The sequence below is a fragment of the Gavialis gangeticus genome, unplaced genomic scaffold (genome assembly GCF_001723915.1).
Source record: "Gavialis gangeticus isolate Ggan-Ray unplaced genomic scaffold, GavGan_comp1, whole genome shotgun sequence".
NCBI classification, from domain to species: domain Eukaryota; kingdom Metazoa; phylum Chordata; order Crocodylia; family Gavialidae; genus Gavialis; species Gavialis gangeticus.
Window position 1 is genome coordinate 285,257 of NW_017728960.1, and position 19,228 is coordinate 304,484.

Here is a 19,228-nt window from a genome sequence, read left to right on the forward strand (position 1 = left end):
GAGACCTTGTTTCCCCTGGCGCCCCTGGCATAACAAGGAATAATGGCCACAAATTGTTGGAGAGTAGGTTTAGATTAGACATCTGTAAGAACTACTTCAGTTAGGGTGGCTAGCATCTGGAACCAACTTCCAAGGGAAGCGGTGCTGGCTTCTACTCTGGGGGTCTTTAAGAAGAGGCTTGATGCCTACCTGGCTGGAGTCATTTGAGCCCAGTTTTTCTCCTGCCCAGGCAGGGGGTCAGACTTGAAGATCGATAAGGTTCCTTCTGACCGTACTTCAATGATAAGATGTTAACATGAAAACAAAATATGCATCTTGCATACGCTAAGCATCATTAATTTTCTGCAGGGAGGATGTAGTCTTTTTTCCCCCTTCCCTTAAATACACTGCTTAGTTTTGTGCATTTAAGCGTAATGGCAAAATGCAGTTACCTTTTATTTGTCCAAGACAGACTGCTATAGAAAGAACATGAGTATCTCAGCTCTCTTGCTAAGAGCTCAGGGAGTTGCTACATATATCAAGAACAAATAAGCAGCAATTTTGGAACAGGAAGAAAACCAAGACTCACTGGATTAGTGGAAATGCAAATCTGCTGTCTCCCCCAGCTGTTCCCCTCCTCAGACCCAATTTGTGGATATGGCTTTGTTTCTCTCTGGGTTAACTACCAATTTGATAGCTAAATGCTTGGAAATTTCATAGCAAGGGAAGAAAATTGCTTTGCACAAATAAGGAAATAGTCACAATTCTGGCTGAAGAAGCATGCTATGCAAGAAAAGGACTTGGGAATTACTTTGTTTTCGTTAATCTCTGAAGCACTCTTCATATCACGGGTTAAGATATTACAGACCATGCAACCAAGTAGCTTTGCAATTTATGTTGCAAGTAGATGTTTCCAAAAAAGGATGTTTAAACCTCTTGCAAGGCAAGGTTGCTTCTGCAAGAATTTACAAGTTTTTCATGGTGTCTGTAACAATTCCATCAAATAGCAAAGCTGCCCGACTTTCCCTGCTGACTTGAGAGATCACAATGTAAGAATTAACCCTGACGGAGGGTGCTGACACTCTAATCTTCTAGTGACTTCACTCCATGTTTGGCTGCCCGGTCTTACAGCCTGATCCAAAGTCCATGGAGGACAACGAGAAGGCCCTGAGAGTTCTCACTGGATACAGACCCATTTACTTACAAGCCTCAGGTCTGAATCGCACCTCCATCTGCTGGGACCAGGAGCCTTTACATCACAAAGGCTGGGACAGGGAGTCTATCTTGTACACGGCCTTACAAAAAAAACCCGTGTCAGGGACCCTCACCATCACACACCTGTCCTCAAGCCTAGTCACAAATAGAGATTCTGGGTTGGGACACAGAGGCCTTCAGGCCTGTGTGTGACCTTTGTGCCGTTAGGGTTCAATGAACTTGCTTTTAGTTTAGAACAGCCATGTCTTAGTCTCTTTGCCTGATATAATACCCATTATAGCATCATAGGGACACAATACTACATAATGTCCAATCACGCGTGGTGACACTTAGAGGCCAGGCAAAATACTCCCCAGTAGAGAGGTGCCCCTGGGCACACAGGCTGTCCCCAACTCCCAGCCTGCAGGTCACCCACAGCTTCAGGTTTGGTTCACGTAGGCCCCACACCAAATTAGAATGGAAAGCCAAGGAACTGTACAGGAAAGTCCTGGCACAGGGGAAGTGGGACCAAGTTTAATGCAAATCATCCTTCCTCAAAATGCTGGTCAGATGCTGGGCTGAGAGATAAGAGATCCATTTCAGAGCTCTGCCACAGATGCACTACATAACATTGGACAAGTAACTTAACTCTGTGCCTCAGTTCCCCCATCTGTAAAAGAGAGATACAAATACTCCTTTTCTCCCACCCAGTCTTACCTATTTAGCCTGCCAGGTCTTCAAGGCAGGGCCTGCTTCACAGGATGCACATACAGCACTCAACACACCAGGGTTCTAACTTTAGTTAGGGTCTCTTTGCTTTGGGACTATACTGTAGCTAGCACTGTCCCACCCACAGCGTGGCTGGGACTGCATGAGTATAAGCAAACAGGATGAGGATCATAGTTTCATAGTTGTTAGGGGCTGGAAGGGACCTTACAAGATCACTGGGACCAGCCCCCCTGCACTTGGGCAGGAAAGACTGCTAGGATCAGATGACCCCAGCAAGATAGGCATCAAGATGCTTGATGTGGATGTGAACAACCAAGTGGAAATGCTTGCTAGTATCTGCTTAGAGCCCTGCTCCAAGCCTTGGAGAGATTCCCTTCCCCTCCCTACTGCCGATTTCCAAAGCTGAAGTTGGACCACAAGCTTCTCCTCCCCCGCAACAGCATAATATTTATTACAGAAAAACCATTAAAAAGAGCCCTTTAAAAAAATCCCTTGCTGGTCACGCAGCTGCCTCGCTTTGATCACAAAACATAAAGCACTTCACCCTGACCCTCTCCTGAACTCCTGCCAATCACTATGCTCAGGCCTCTAAAACCACCATCAGCTAGACAGGATAGCCCAGTTTGCCCGGGGCTGGATTTTAAGTGGTTCCCCAACACATGCCATAAGTTTAAAGGTAGTTCTTCGCTCCACTCTTTTGGTACGAGGAAAATTAAACAGGCCATCTTTCCGTCTACTTTAGAGTACTCATGTACATTAAGGCCCCAGGATCATGGCATCTCAGAACCTCTCAATCCAATACGTACTTCCCAGAATCAGTACAATCTGTTAAAAGGAGACACTAGGATGAGACTGAATTGCTACTCGAGGATTCCTTCAAGGCAAAGCAAACAGTGGGCAGGCTGATTCCTACAACAGGAAGTCCAAGGTACAACTGCCAAGTGGCACTGACAGGGAAGGGTAGAAAGCATGTGGCCCAGGCTAGGGCAGGGCAGGGGGTCAACTATAAAGAGCACTGTAAACAGCGGGAGAGTCCCCCGAACGGTAATAAGGTGTTGAATCAACATGTTCCACATGCCTGGCTGGTGCCTTAACCACTGGGCCCTACTTCATTTATATGCTGTGCTCTGCTTTCTAGCACATCAGTCCGCTCTGCCAGACCATCCTGCTCTGCATTCTAGTGACCCACCTCAGCATTGGTTGGGCCCCACAGACATCTACCTGGAAGATAAAGCAATGCCTTGATGCTGCAGGAGCAGTGCCTGCAAGTCAGCAGGTGACCCAAGCATTCAACTGCACTGACTTAGGGTAGAGTGACAGAGGGAATTGATGCAGTGCCACCCTCTGACCTCCTCTAGTACTCAAGGCAGTTCAGCAGTGTCCATAACACACTCGAGTCCTTGGCTTTTCTGCCAGATGGTTGGTAACGTGGGTGAGCCATGGTGGTAGGGTTGCTAACCCTCCAGGATTGCCCTGGAGTCTCCAGGAATTAGACATAAATCTCCAGGAGATTGCCAAGAGTCACCCAGGAGATCAAGGATAGGGTATTCATTAAAATTAATATTAAATGTTGAATCCGATTTGTACAGTAGTCCAGTGGCTTTTTTAAGTGTAATAGTAATGTGAATTTGCCTTCCTAATGTAAAAATCTATGCGCTGTAATCCACTATGTGACGAAACCTCCTGGAATAGATTCAAACAGAGCTGACAACTTTACGTGGTAGTGGTTCTTGCCAAAAAGAGTAGAGCTTCCAAAAGACACTGAAGACAAAGGAAAAAGGGACCAGGTAGCTCCTATCTATTGGCCAGCCCTTAAAAACCCACAACCTAGTGCATGGTTTGGTGAAGTATTACAGAAAGCAAAGTCATATTTTTAATAGCTCCCAAGCAGTTACAGTGAAGTAATGTCATTCTGCATGCTCCCAGCTTTCAGGAGAATCCAGCCAAAGGCTCTAACCCTCCATGTCGCACCAGTTCTCATGCGTCACAGTTGGGCCTCCAGGCTCAAATCAGAATGGCCATGGCTAGATACTATGCTTGCAACATAGGCAGCCATGCTCCAAGTAACTTGCCGCAGAATTTGGTTTGGCACCAGTACACGCGAATTCTGGGATGGATTTATTTTCTTGAAGCAATTCAGCTATGTGGTCAGGCTGCTGCTCCACAGCAGAAGGGAAAGGAGGAAGAAGTTTGTTTTCCCTTCATCTCAGTTACATTGTCCACTGGCATTAGGAAGTTGCTAGACTTATTCATCAAGAACTGAGCCCTGTTTATATTCTCCTTTCTGACACCTTACCAGTGACATTCCTAAGGCTGGGTTCTTAAATCATGGAGCCCTGGAGAAGAGATGAGATGAGATATTTAAAGGGGTCCCTCTTTGTATTGCATGAAGAAGGCCATCTAGAAGTTCCTTGACCCTTTTGGGATTTTCACCCTTACCTAAGTAGCTCAAGTCAAGCACAGGTCTGCAGTGGCTGAAAGCAGCTCAAGCCTTTTGGCCACCTGTGCAAAGTAGGTTCGTGGGTCTTATAAGAGCTCAATGAATTCTTAAAAACCCACAGCTGACCCTTTTATTTGCAGAAAGGGCCAAGGATGGTATGAAACATGAAGTCCTACCCGTGTCCTTCTCTCTCAGGCCAGCCTGGGACACATACTGAGGAGGAAGCTTACATTTCTATGGTCTTATCTGTTCTGGGGTCCATCTGCCAAGCCCCTTCCACCAGCCCCAAACAATTTGATTTTCAAGGGTTAGTCTGGGGCCAGGCAGAGATTTTCTGGCATGTTGGGGATGTACACAAACAATTTGTCTCTTGTGTGACTATAATTCTTTTCTTATTCATAAATAAAGTGATAAATGTCCCCTGCTGTCAGGCTGGCATGGAATTTGGACGCCTCCCCATTATGAAATACGCTTCCATTTTCACAAGGCAGATCGCAATGCCCGAGGCAAGGCTGAGGAAGGAAGAAAAAGCAACGTAGCGTGCATGTCTGAAAGCCAGGGAGATTGCTGTTCTCTCTTTGTCATGCTCCTTCCCCTCCCACTCGCTTGACATTTCTGAACCTTGGTCCCAAAGTCTGCTTCTCCTCTCCCCCAAATGAGTTTGCAGTTTTAATTTAACTGAGGCTGCCCTGCGACAGCCACCCAATTTGTCGAGAAGCACAAGTTCGCATTTATTTTCTGCCTCACTAAGAACATGGCAGTTGCTGATAAAAGCCAACAGCAACTAGCATGGGAAGGTAATGAGAGGTCTAACACTCAACCTGTAAGACACCTTCTAGCAGCTCTTGGAGCATTATGTAAATTCTCAGGAGGATTCCCAGCATCCTTGTGATAACCATCTTGGGACATCAGAGCAAGCCTAGGACCTTCAGTACCAAATGAATGGGCCACAGCTACCAGAGCTGAAGGAGTAATTCAAAGCTGACAACAACAGGCTCTTACCTTCCTAGCAAACCATTCACAAGTGAACAAAAGCATTGAACCAGTTTACCTCAGAGGCCTAAACTTTGATTTATTGACAGAGATATTGAAAAACAGAATCCAGGTCTTCAGCCTCCCAGAGCTGCACCTTATGCCTCAAAGCCTTCCTTCCCAGCACATACCTGCCATTACTGACTCTGTTGGAAATGGATTAGCTCAGTCCCAGCAAGCTCAACTACTCCTTTTCAATAAGATCCTTAGCCATGCTGGGCAAGGTCAGGCTCTCACCAAAAAAAAGAGTAACAAAATCAGCTCAAGAGGGTGAGGAAGATACTGAGCTATTTTTGATCCTTGTTAAAAACAAAAAACAAAACAAAAAAAACCAACCCCAGGTGGCAGAGTAATTAAACGTCACAGCAAAATTTGTCAAATAAATGCACTAGACCTACAGGACAAAGGTTCATCTCTCTCTCCCTCCCCCCTCCACCCCCAGCTGTCAGATGGAAGTTCCCAGATCTCCAACAGCAGTCTGTTGGAGCCTTCAACTCACAGTTATTCTAACAAGCAAGCAGCTATGCCATTAAGACAGAGCTCCAGACATTTCTATCAAAAGGTGAGAGCTTTTGTTCCTTGGCCCCAAAGACAGGATGACAGCAAGAGAAGGACTGAAGGCATCTGGGCTGGGGGTAGGGGAGGGTGATAGAAAGTACAAATCTCAGCTCAACCCCACATGCCTGCACCATCCTGGAATCACTGTACTGCTTCCAGCAAGCACAGGCCTCCAAACATCTGTCCTGGGGAGCAAGTGCTTTAGCTCAGTCTGTAGCTACCTGAAAAAAAGCTACAACCATAACACATTTCTCTTGTCTGGGAATCCTAAACATCACATACGTCCAAATCACCAGCTTGGGAGTTATGCAGGCAACATTCCCATTTTACAGGCATGAAGAAAGGCGCAGAAAAAAAGTCAAGCAATTTGCTGTGGCTGTATAACAAACTAGTAGCAGAGCTTAGAACAGAGACTCAAATCCCAATTCCCAGCTTTGCCTCTTGAGAATACTGCTTCTCAGCAGCTGGAAGAAATCAAGCTGACACGCATCAATATTCTTTAATCAGAGCTAACAGGAGATTCCACACAATGTTGTCTGAAAGCAAAGGGAAAATTATTGGGTGGGAGTTTCCAAAAGCTGTCAGCATTCAACTCCCTCTGCTCCAATTAATTTTTCAGTAGGGACCAAGAGTTGGGCCAATACTCAGCACTTTGGCAGTCCTGGCCACAGGGCACAGCTTTCATTATGTAGAGCGCTATGATGCTCACCAAGCATGTACTAGACCCAAGCATAAATAAGAAGGTGCAGATAAATCTTAAGAGGCTTCTGCTACTCCCCATTCCATACCTGTCACGGAGTGTGCTAGGGCCCAGGTAGGGGTACTGGTTGTCCTTGAGTTTTCCTTTGATGAGTTGATCCAGCGTCTCATGAAGGAGGGGCTGATGCTGAGTGTACACATTCTCAACTCCCTACGATGCAGAGGAAAGCTGTTGTTTGTTCATTAAATGAAACAGATGCAGCAAGTTTAAAAAGCAGGTCAGCAAAGCCACCACCACAAACAAGCAGTGGTCCAGTGGGTACAATGAACAACATTCAAAGCCCCAGATCCTTAAAAGTCTTTTGGGCACCTACCTCCTACAGATTTCAGTAGATGCAATATCCGAATACTATGTACCTTTCCAAGCTGTCAAGTACACATACAGCTAAACTTCCAAAAGTCAGGAAATAGACTTGCAGCACGCACCAACCTGCCTTAATTTGGCTTTCTGGGGACAGCAAGAACCACTGGGAATAAGCAGCCCATGGGTGCCAGTCAGGGCTGCTGTGTAATAAGCAGACATTGGATAACTCAATATATGAGCCAGTGGGTGTGTTATGTCCTTCAGAACCACATTCCCTTTTTCACCTGCCCTGACCTTCACCTGGAACTGATCTATGAACAAGTACAGGGATTACATACATCAGCATTGCTCTTTTAACAGTGCACAAGGCGCTTCACACGCATGGTCCCTTCCTTGGTTAATCTCAACTGGACTATATGTGGCAGAGATCTTCATACCTTCAGTCCTTTGAGGAATTGTTTAGTGATGGACACAGCATCCTTGGGGCTGAAAAGATCGCTGCCTCGGACACGCTTCCCACCATATTCCACAACTGCAGACACCAGCTGTACAGAGACGGATGGAAGATGGAGCTCTATTAATGTGGGGAACTAGGTTCAGGACAGTTTCTGTGGTTTTAACATCAAGAAAAGGTGCTGAAGTGATACTCAAGAAGTCGAAAAGGATTCCATCTAGTCTCAAATAAGGGCATAGCCTACAGAAAGCCAAGAAATGTGCCCAAATACTCCCTGCAGCTTCTGGGAGAAGGGATTTTATTTTAAGATCAATTCAATCCTGGACAATTTTACTGAAAGCCTTCTCACAACCACGGCAATCTAGGTGGTGGGCCTCTGTCCAGACCCAAGTGTATACACAGAGTCAGAACATCGTGGCTGATAACTGAATGGGCCATGCAAACAGAAGATGTTGTAGCACTACAGGAAGCAAAGGTTAGCAAATCTAGCCCACCCATGTACACATTTTCTACAGTACCTACCAGAATGGAGCCCCAGTCCTGGAAAAATACAAAACAAAAATAAGAGCTAGTTCAGGATCCTGGGTCATTTTAAGTGTTTAAACTGAACAATTCTCTCTGGGAGGTGGGAGTGGAGTGAGAGTCTAGAAGGAAAGAGGAGGTGGGTCATCTCCTCTGCAAAGAAGCTTTCTGACAACACATTCATATAGGCCCTCCTCTTAGAAGACCCAAAAGCACTTTGCAAACAGCACCACTTCTGTTTGGGGCATTTCAGAAGGCCAGAGCAGAACGGTCCTTCATAAGCAACTATATGAATAATAAAGCCTTTATCAGCTGATAAGAGTTGCTTCTGATAGGGGAATCTAAGTAGTATCCAGAGCACTTTAGATGGACTTCAGGAGTACAGGGATTCTCCATTACTATTAAATACACACAGAGAGCCAAGTCAACAAGTTTTTAAGAGCAGGGTGGATAGACTTGTCTGGAATGTTTTAGGAAGGGAAGGTCAGACTAGATGACTTCCTGAAGTGCCTTCCAACCCTATTTATCCAAAGTCAGGCTTCCATTTTACTACATATTAAAACAGTCCGAAATGCAAATGCTTTTCCTGCTAGAAGGCAGCTCGTTATCCAAGAAGGCAAGCAGAGATGGGAGGACTAAGGCAAGACAAGCCAGTCAATGTCCGGGAACTCCCACCCTAGGACAGATTCCAGCTGATGGAAAAAGTCTCATGGCTCTAAAGCCACTGGGGCCAGGACACTTTACAACAGCTAAAGATCTGCCACCCTTATGTCTTCTCATCCCAGTATCTATCCAGAACAGAGCCAACAATTACTTACCTTCCGATACTTCTCCGAAACTCCTTTGTTCTTGAGGTCCATCATCAGCCCAGGCAGGCTGTTGCTGCTGTGGCGCTCATAGTGCAGAGCATAAAGCATCACCAGGCGGGCAGCATCAAACTCCGTCACCTTCGGATTCTGCAGGAGCCGCCGCATGTTCTGAGACATGAAGGCAAGTAACAGTATAAGAAGGGGAGGGGAAACCCAATGCATTAAGCCTGTGCCTTGAGAGCAACTGTGCAAATCATGCATCTACCCAGCTGCTTGGCAATGGCCACATGCATGAAGAAGGCAAAGCAGTTTCAGAAAAGCAAAGTCTCAAGTTTGATATGAGAGAGCTGGTACCAGAAACCTGCCAAGGAAGAAATGAAATGAAAGGCAAAGATTAGCTATTGCATGAAGACAACAAAAATATAAGCATCGTATTTCCAACAAACAAATCTGTTGCTTTAGCTGCAAGCAGCGATGTGTTGCCTGCCTATTAAGATGTGGTTCACTTCATACTGCCGGGGGGTTTTAGAGGAGCGGTTGTATTCTGCCCAAGGTGGCATACAGCCAGGATCTACCCCACATTTTAATTCTACCCCTTCACGCAACAAGCAGCGGTGCAGCTTCTCAACACCCCATGGTCCCTCTCAGACACGGTGCAGTGCAAGACTGTCAGGCAAGATAAGGACCAAACAAAGCAGATACCAGCGCTTAGTTGAGCAGTGGAAATAAACTGCTTAAGTCTGTCCTTCGTAATGGATGTCAGAGAACCAGCATCTACAACAGACTAAGTCTACAGATGTTTGGCCAAGGACAGGCAGATGCTTTAAGATCCACCTCATAGTAAAACCTGCAATCCTTCCTGTGTGATAGATTAAAGAGCAGAGTCAGCTTGGATTACTTCAAAGGCATACAGATGAAGGGGGCACATGATGCAGGGCAGAAAATATATTGGTACCAAGTAAAAGGGCAGGACCAACTCACATAGAATAATTTCTCTGGACACAATTAAATCAGGTTCGCCATAACTGGGCTAAATAACAAGCACTGGTTACAACAGAAATAGAGGACAAATTCCTGGAGGAGGATTTGCCATCGACTCCCTTCCATTCCACCCACAGAACGGGTTCTTACAAGGATATCTGCTTGCAGGATTTCCAGTCCTTGGCTGGGAACACGGTGGCCATAGCTGTGTAAGCAGGAAGCAGAAGGAACAGAAAAGCTATTGTCCATCCAAGAAGATGGGATTCAAAACCTTTCATTCATTGCTCAAGACTCATGTACATTGTCAGAATTAATAAGAGATCAGGAAAGGAGTAGCCAAAAAATGTACTGTACTTGGGGGCCCAAGGCCACAAGAGAAATTAACAATTGCTGAAATTACATCAGCGGGAGAACAATCCCCCCCTTTATTTGATGCCCTGGGTTATTCTTCATTGTTTCCATGACCCTTCCCCTACACTGCCATTAGGAGGTTGCAACAGAGAACACCCTTGGACAGTGCACCCAGATAAACCAATTGCAGGCCTTTCCCCCCCACTTAAAGAGACAGCAGTTAAATAGTTTGCAATTTTGTTTTCTGGCTGATCCAGAAAAAGTTCCAAATTAGTTCCTATTTGTTGGCTCTCCCATAATCCCTTTCAGGGACCTGATAATTTCAAGAGGTCCCTTCCAGCACCTAACATCTATGAATGTGACTGCAGCAAACTCCTAGAGGGTTTTGTCTATGGAAGCTGTGCCTGTGTGCAGGATGTCTACTATATGCTCCATGTAGTTTACTGATTTTAAAGATTGCTTGGGTTTTGTTTTGTTTTTTTCCAGCTAGTTGGGTACTGGTACCACTCTAACCAGGGAAGCATAGAGCTCACCACAAGCTAGTCAGTCTTCAAACTTTCCTTGGGGTTCAGGGCACACTTTGTAGCTAACACCAAGCTCCATGCTGCAGCACAGGCTTCTCAGAAGAGATTCTTAATTGCAGAGTTGACAAGGCAGCTGGATCGTCGCTAGTAAGAGCCAACTCTCAGCTCTTCCACAAATGCATTCAAGGGCAATTCCATTAGAAGCAGACACCTCTGATTTTGAACACCCAAATGTCAAAACCTCAGTATGGAGAGATACAAGTGCTGAGCACCTGAAGCTCCAGGTGGCTTCTATCAGGACAGGTTTGCTCTTGTGATAAAACCAGGACCCAAGCATTCAAGAGAAGAGGACTTTTTAGAAGAGTGACTCTGAAGAGTGTCACTTTATGCAAGATCTGGGAGCTCTACCTTAAAATTCAATTAAACTAGTCTTATTACACTGTTCTGGCACTCTGAAGCATCCTGAAAAGGTGCACAGGCCATCTGGTCTCACCTCAAGTCTCCCTCTGCAATGCCAGGGTGATAATGAAGATTTCAGCATGAGGCCTCATCTACACACAAGGACTCCGATACTGATACAACCACCTCTACACTTAATTTCCTATAGAGATGTGGAATTAAACTGTACGATTGTACTGGTATAAGTACCTTTAAATTGGTATAACCACATTTCACACTGGAGCTTAAGATAAAACTGGTAGTCAAACATAGGTATCATTTACTGAAAGGGCTGCATTAGTACAAAACCAATCTGTGCCAGGCCTAGGTGAGAATCACACCTTTAGGAGGAAGAACTTGCTTGACAATGCCCAGCTATTTCCTTTGCAGGGGCTAACAGATGTCAAACAGGGCAAGAGTCTTCTGCCCCCCCCCGCTACTGACTGCATCACCAGCTAAGATTTTCTTTGCACTAGAGCCTGCTATATACACGATGCTTTTCAGAATCTTTTCCTGCTGAGGCTGAGCAATCCAAGAAGAGGGTGGGGTACAGGCCTGACAGATAAGTCACATTGGATTTATAAGTGGAGCAAGCTGGACCTAGGAACAATAAGACAGTATAAAGCAACAGATCCTAGGCTGTCTACATCCCATCTTTTTATAGCTAAAGTGCCATTTCAATAAGCAGTTATCAGGACATACCAAATATAAGAACACTCACCCGGCTCCTAAGCTGACACAAATCAGCATCACTGCCCTGATCTCAACAGCACTACGCTGACTTACCCCATTCAAGAATCTGGCCCAAGGATTAAACTATTTGCAGTGCTAATATTATCACAGAGCCACCCACTCATGATGCTGAATAACACAGGCTAAAAAGAAGTGCTTTTCAAATCTATTTAAGATCCTGATCTTTAGCTTTCTAGTCAGAGGTTCCTACTTACTATGGTGTGAAGGAGTCCATTACAATATAAAGCTTCCATTTTAACAAAATCCTTTGTAGAAAAGCCTGTTTGCAGTGCACAGATCAGCATCGTTTTCACAAGGACAAGTGTTGTGATACATGGAGAAGCCATGCAGAGACACAATATAGTCACCCTCAAAAAATGGCAGTATTGTTAGGAGTCAACAACCTCAGTTCATCACTACTGACGTACTGACAGATTCTGGGGCAGGTCATGGAATTTGACAAGCCATCATGGGGTCAAAACTTCACTCTACACTCAGATGTCAAACAAGGAGATCCTTTTTAAGGTTGAGCCTATTTGCTAAAGGCATCCTTTATTTATGCAGCTCCACACTGGAAAAGACGCTCCAAATAAGGATAATAATCAGACATGGGGTCCCTCCTCCCACCACCCTCCCACACTCTGTTCACAGATGGTGGTTTTGGTTTTAACTTGTGCAGTTCAAAATAATCCATTAGCTCTCTGTATGAGTTCTTTCTTTCACCAACCCAATCATAAAATTATGACACTTGTTAATTGCCCTTTACCAGCACTGTACACAAAGTGCCAGAGAGCTGCAATCAAAAGCTCTGCTCCTTTTAAGTCTGTTCAAAATATAAGAAGGTTTTATAAGATTTAATAAATAAAAAAAAGTTTAATGAAGAAATCAGGAGCCCTTGCTGAACTGAACTGAGCCTTGTAGTTTCACGAACCCTGAAACAATAATGCATAGATTCTCCTACATTACAACTGATTGAGACAATGAGATTTTTTTTGCAGCTAGAGCCCTGAAACCATGGCCAGCTTCAGTGAAATAACCGAGATTTAGTGTGGGTCCCAGGTTTCATGGACATAAAGTCTGCTGTGCAATCAAGGCCAAAACTTCATGTGAAACCCAGCCAGTCTAGTCACCGACAATGCACCACATACACCTACAGTGTTGTAACAAAAAATTCTGCTTTCATACAAGGATGACAGATGTGGAAAGCACAACACAAAAACAGCATAAGTGAAGAAGAGGAAATTGTTCAGATTCCTATTGTAATCATCTTCAGACCGACTCTGCCACTTAGGGAGGGACTCCCAACATGCTAATGACAACATCCATTTAGTCAGCTGTATGTATGCATGGTGCATCTGTCCTGTAACAAATCTAGTGCCAGGCAGACTGATGCAGTTCTCTTGCTGCTCTTTTTATGCAAATACTGCAGATTACATATGCCCTCTCACATTAGACACAACCAAGACTCATAGAAGCCCAGACACTATCCTGAGGGACTAAGAAATGATAGTCTTGCCTCTGGGCTGGAAAATCTGATTTGGAATTCTTGTTCCAAGAGTGACCACCCCCCATCCAGCATGGACAAGGCCATAGATACCAAGAATAATTCCCACAGCCACACCCTGCTCCCCAGCACATTAATTCTGCAGGTTTCGGTAAGCAGCCAAGAATCTACCGTAGAGGGGGGTGGGGGAAATAAACAAGAAAAAAAGAGAAAAAGAAAATCAAACTTACTCCCACCCCTTGCTGGAAGTTAGCTACAAGAAGTAGGATGCATTACAAAGCAACAGCCCAACAGTTGTAATCCAAGATCCTTCTCTACATGAAATATCCAGGGAGAGTCTGAATATATCAACTGAGCACAGCCAGATGATTTTGGCTTGCAGAGTGCAACAGCTTCTCAGGATAATTCTTAACTATGATTCATTCGCATCTGAACTGAATGGGTGGGAGCTGAGAAGTTCCCAACCCTACAACACGTTTATGCGAAGAGCTCCCACTGACTAACACTACTTCCACAAGCAGAGGAGCTGTCTGAGCTGCCCCTCTGGAAATGGACAAAGATCATGGAGGTTAGATTGCCCGGCCTCTAGTACCTGGAGTGCGCTTGAGTGGTCATTCTGACAAGCTAGCTCCTGCTCAACCTCTGACACCTCCAGCAGGTTCCGCTCGCTGACCAGCCTGGAAAGCTCACCCACCACTGTCACATGCTTCGATACTGTGCCTGACATCTTCTTGAACTGCGGGTAGTTCTCCACAAAGGCCTGCAAATGGGAAACCAAAGTACAAAGTTCTTTCAAAATAGGAGCAAAGATGTGTCAGCAAGGCAGCACAGAAGGCACCTATTAATATCTGTTGGTTTTACACAGGTGCAATAATGGAGGCTTCAATTAAACAACTGATTTACACCAATGTAAAGCAACTGGGACAACATTCCCTTTGACCCCAAGTTCAGAAGCCCGCAGAAGCTTTCCAAGTCTCCTTGCAGCTAGAGCTCCACTGTTCAGAAGTAGCACCAAGAAGCCCATTTCACCAACCAGGATCTCACAAGCTATGTACAGACATACAACATGAGATGGCTCGTTGAACACGTTGGGACCTGCCTCAACATAATGTTACCAGTATCAAGACATGAACCAATCTGGTTGATGCTATGCACCCTCTTTACCTTCATGTCTGCTATGGACTCAAGCTTCTGCTGCTCCTTGGGTTTCTTCTTCTGGAAATCCTCCATGAGATTCTTGATATTGCTGCCAATCTCAGCAAAGTTCAGATACATGTTCTGTGTGCGACAGAGGAGGGAAATTGGAGGGCAGGCTGCTCTGATAAGGGCTGCAACCTAAATGGAAAACACACTAGCCTCTCTTCCCAAAACTCTAAGGTTGTATTGTTTTCCCCAAACTTCAGCTCAAAGGGAAAAGTAGTAAGCACATTTAGGGAAACAGACAGCAGGAGCCACCCGAGACATTATGTTTGTTTACTTTCACCACCTACCCAAGTAATAGGCCAATGCCATCATCCTTGTTTTACAAAAAAGGGGAGACACAGGAGAAGGGAAGGCCACACAACAATTTAGCAGCAGAATGAAGAACAGAACCCGAGCTCCAACTTCAACCACCTGAATGGACTCCCTTCCCACCAGACAGACACCTACGTTGGCATAAAACTCATCGTTCTCCGCAGACAGAACCACCTCCCTCAGATCCTTGCTTATTCCAGGTACTCGAGACAGATCGATACGGTTGTTGTTGATCCCCAGCAGCTCATGAACCATGGCTTGGTAGGTCCACTAAGGAGGAAGGGGTGGGGAGGAAAGAAAAAATGTTTCACTTGGCTCACAAGCTAATCTAGGGTGCAAAACACACTGCACTCCCAATAATGCTAAAACCATTTTACACCATTCAGGCAGGGCAAAGAGAGCCAGCCCATCACCTGCTTGTGATTTATGGTCCTGCTTACTTTTGGGAAGCTTTACTCAAAGGAGGGCTTACGGCAAATAAAAAAAAAAAGTTACACTCAATGTTACTAAACACCAAACTATATGCCCAGTTTTCTGGCAGAAATTCCCTTTTTAAAGAGTATAAAGCTTTATAACAAACAAACAATCCCCCAAACCATGGATTTCTGTTCGAGTTAGCACACAAGAATCCTCAGCAAGAGATCAACAGCTTGTTGCACTACGTGATGTACAGGTAAACCAGCAACAGTTTCTATCCCAGACAGCTTGTTGCATTTGTATTTGAGACAAGCTTCTGGAAGATGGGCAACAGGGAACAACTAATACATTTGCCATGATTATCGTCCTCTGCCTGTACAGCAGAGGGTATTTTTGGCTGCAGAGATGCTGCAGTTACAGGCTGTACCATTTCCTACACGCTCCTATGCTTCTTACACAGCAGGAGTGTGTGTTTTTGCGCATCGGTGCGCTGCTATATTTATCCTGGGAAGACTAATATTAAATTTGAAGGGAAGTCTGCAAGCTGATCAAAGCACTGACATACTTGTCAATCCATTTCTCTGAACCTCTGCACTGGGTTTAGAAACAATGACTATGCAGCAGGCAACATATTTTGGTAACTTGCCCACAGTTCCAGCTTGATTTTTTAATACTGCCATATTGCTCTCAAATCAATGAGCTAGAAGAATCAAGGACAGCTGAGAAAAAATGTCTGTACCCTTTTATTAGGACTGGGCACAAATAAATAAATAAAAATAAAAATAAGACACTCAACAGGCAAACATGGTCTCCAGTGAAAGAAAAGCTGCCTGCGTGTTGAGAGCGCACACATGCCCAGACATGGCACCTTTACAACCCACCTATGCACAAGACAGCTGCAGCAAGGAACTAGCTACAGCACCAATACAGCTTGTATTTGATCTGAGCTTTAGATACAAAGTCCCTTGTACACAATAGACTGGACCAGTGGTGCATGCAGATTAGATAGTAGCACTGGTATAACCAGCTCAGAGGCAAATAATATTTTACCTATTAGAAGCAGAGGGATTGGGTCTTCACAACCTATACACTGTTTTGCCTCAGTCCTTTGAGTTTAACAGAAATTAGTGTCCATTGTGACGGTGGTTTGGAGAGCCCATGGGCTGCCTAAACATGTGCTCAGATGTGGGAGGGTGGGGGTAGGGGGGTGTGCTCCCGGAGAGCCACTCTAATTAAAAACAGCTCACTGTTGTGTATTAAACACCCCCCACCCAGGTTTCAAAATGGCCGTGGGATCACTTTAACTAAAACTCATTTGACAAGGTTTAGTTAAAGCGCCCCCACCACCATTTTGAGATGTGGGGGGTGGGGCTTAATCTCTTTACACTGTTGCATGTACTGGAGTGTTTTAAAATTAAACCAAAAACAAGCATGTCTATAGGCAGCCATGAAAACTAGACTGGGACTTGTGTAACTCTTAAAACACAGGTCAAACCAATACCAGAGGTTGAGTTTCATGCCACTGCTAGAATTTAAGAATAGTAGAGGTCAAGAGGAGAAAGCAGCTGAAATTCTCCATGGCATAAAGTGCAGAATTCCAGCAGTCCTCAGTTCTAAATAACGCTCACTGGCAGCACAAAAGCCTTAGCTGCCCTCTGAGTTAACAATTCTGCAGCTCCAGCCATTACCTAGCCACCAAGCTGGCTGGTGTCTGAGCACATCCCAGAGAAATGAAAGGAGACACATAATAGACTGTTCAATGCCAAAGTCTACAGAGCAGCTAGAGAAATCACAATAGCCACCCAGTAAATGCTAACACTCATCAATAACACAGCACAAGGAACAAGGTAATGCAAGGTCATTTGATAGATGTGCTGCCAAGTGTCCTTTGCAAATAAACAGTTGGGAAGAGCATTGCCAAGATGTTTAGGCCCTACACAGAAAGCCATGTTTTACAAAACATGAGAACCCTTGAAAATTACTCAACTTGTTTGATCTGCCACAGAACCCAGGAGAATCCAAGAGTATTCAGAGACTCTGACAAACAGAATGCAGAGATAATTTAAGGGAAAGACTCTTTACATTTAAAAATCTAAACCTTGCCCTAGGCTATTGTGAGCCCAAACTCTGGGGTGCAGGCTAGCACCAGACAGCTATGTGCATGTCAGGATCCCTGGTTGCTATAGCCCACGTCTCCCAGCTGGTCAGGAGGTACTTCACCTGGTTCAGAAGTGGGGTGATAGCATCATCCGACCGGTCCAGAATCAGGAGTAATGGAGGAACTTCTGTGCGCCGGAAATCAAACAGCTCATATTCTTTAGTAATTACTTGCTGTTGGGGAAGGAAAACGAAAAGGGATAAGCCATTTGGTCCTAACTGCAGATGGAAAAAATTCCCCTTGGGCCCTAGTGAGCAAGAGGTAAAGAGACCACAACAGTGTTTAAGTAAACGTGGCAAATGTAACACTACCTTGCACACTCTAGAGTTCTCAGATCCATTAATTACAGGAAACGTCACCATTTTGAGAGCACTGGTTGTATGCCTATGTCCTTAGGGAGGGTGTTAGCTACAAGGTTCTTTGGGTAAATGTGATCTCTTTTATTAGACCAATTGAATACACTAGTTGGAAAAATTGTTCTTTACAAGCTAGGGTGCTTGTGCCCAAAAGCATAAAGAACAATTTTTCCAACTATTCAATTGGTCTAATAAAAGAGATCACATTTACCCAAAGAACCCCATCTGCCTAGGAAACTTCACAGAACTTGTGGGAAAATCAGGGATCAAGTATTCTGACTATTTGGTAAATGAAGTTGAGGAGCAGAGAGGGGTTACAACTTGGGCAAAGTGACAGTGCAAGTGGAGAGACAACTATTCTTTACAGACTCTTCCTCTGAACGGATGCAGACTTTTGACAGGAACCACACTACCAGGCTCATTCAAAATTATTGTAGCACAGGACTGTACCTTAACACATTCAGCAAGCCTCTTTGCCGATTCAGAGGAAAGCTGGTAACGTATCATGGGGCATTTCTTCAAAGACAAAAGCAAAGCTGTTAGCCCTTGAGTGGTTCTGGATAGTTGGGCTGCATCCCAGTTGCGACCCTGAAAAATAAACACACCAACAGACACTTGGGGTCATGCATCCTTTCACTGAGGGGGAGGAGGAAACACAGTTCTAGCCAAAATGTCTTATAGGTTACCTCCCATGTCTAAAACAGAATGAAGAGAAAGAGTCAAGAAAATTCCAAAAGATAAAAAAAAAAACAAGGCAAATTTTAGATCTCCACAATAATTATTAAGAAGGATGGTTCAGACAAAAGTGTAATTAAACAAAATACCACTTTTATCTGTTTTCACTGGGTTTTAATAACATGGGTACTCTTTGATCCTACAAAGCTCATGCTGAATTTTAGATGCTTTGGGTTTTTACTTTCATATTTGTACTTTGCTGTATTACATGTCAGTTGTACTGCATGATGCATATCTCTTTTCCATTGCAGAGAGACTGTTTCACAGTGAGTAGCAGTTATGTTAAATAAATGAAATTTTACTTTGAAATTATAATGTAACAGTAAAGCATAGCTAACTGCTGCTATTACTCATGCTGTGCAAGCCCATCACCCTCCCAGTTTCAGTCTGCAAATTCTAATAGCAGGATGCCCAAACAGGAAGCTCAAACAGTCCCACATTTGTTGCACCTGCTAGTCTCCCTCAGCCTCAGCTACTACACACACCTGAAACACTGATAGAGTATTAGCCTTTTCCATACCTGACAGCAGCCTAAGAGGTTGAGGGAAAAGACATGTGGATTCACTGCAATATAATCTCCATAGAACTCCTGTCAAAGAACAAAAGCAAACACAGTTAATGCTTTGCCAACACCTCTTTGTCCTAGGAGAGCAAATGTTAGTACCAGCTACTCAGCTCAAAATGCTACATACAGGGACAGTTTCTTCAAGTTGCTGGAGAAAATTCCTAGTAATCCC

General features: G+C 44.6%; 1 protein-coding gene across 1 annotated transcript in view; it reads right to left on the reverse strand.

Moving 5' to 3' along the window:
* The window catches only part of VPS45 (vacuolar protein sorting 45 homolog), a 66,297-nt gene that overhangs the window by 22,261 nt on the left and 24,808 nt on the right, over window positions 1–19,228 (reverse strand). The window contains exons 5-13 of the mRNA XM_019515787.1: window positions 19,012–19,080; window positions 18,207–18,344; window positions 17,463–17,573; window positions 14,961–15,095; window positions 14,475–14,588; window positions 13,903–14,070; window positions 8,790–8,948; window positions 7,433–7,540; window positions 6,721–6,842 (exon numbers count right to left, since the gene is read on the reverse strand). Coding sequence (XP_019371332.1) covers window positions 6,721–6,842; window positions 7,433–7,540; window positions 8,790–8,948; window positions 13,903–14,070; window positions 14,475–14,588; window positions 14,961–15,095; window positions 17,463–17,573; window positions 18,207–18,344; window positions 19,012–19,080 — 1,124 coding nt within the window. The remainder of the gene's footprint in view (window positions 1–6,720; window positions 6,843–7,432; window positions 7,541–8,789; window positions 8,949–13,902; window positions 14,071–14,474; window positions 14,589–14,960; window positions 15,096–17,462; window positions 17,574–18,206; window positions 18,345–19,011; window positions 19,081–19,228) is intronic.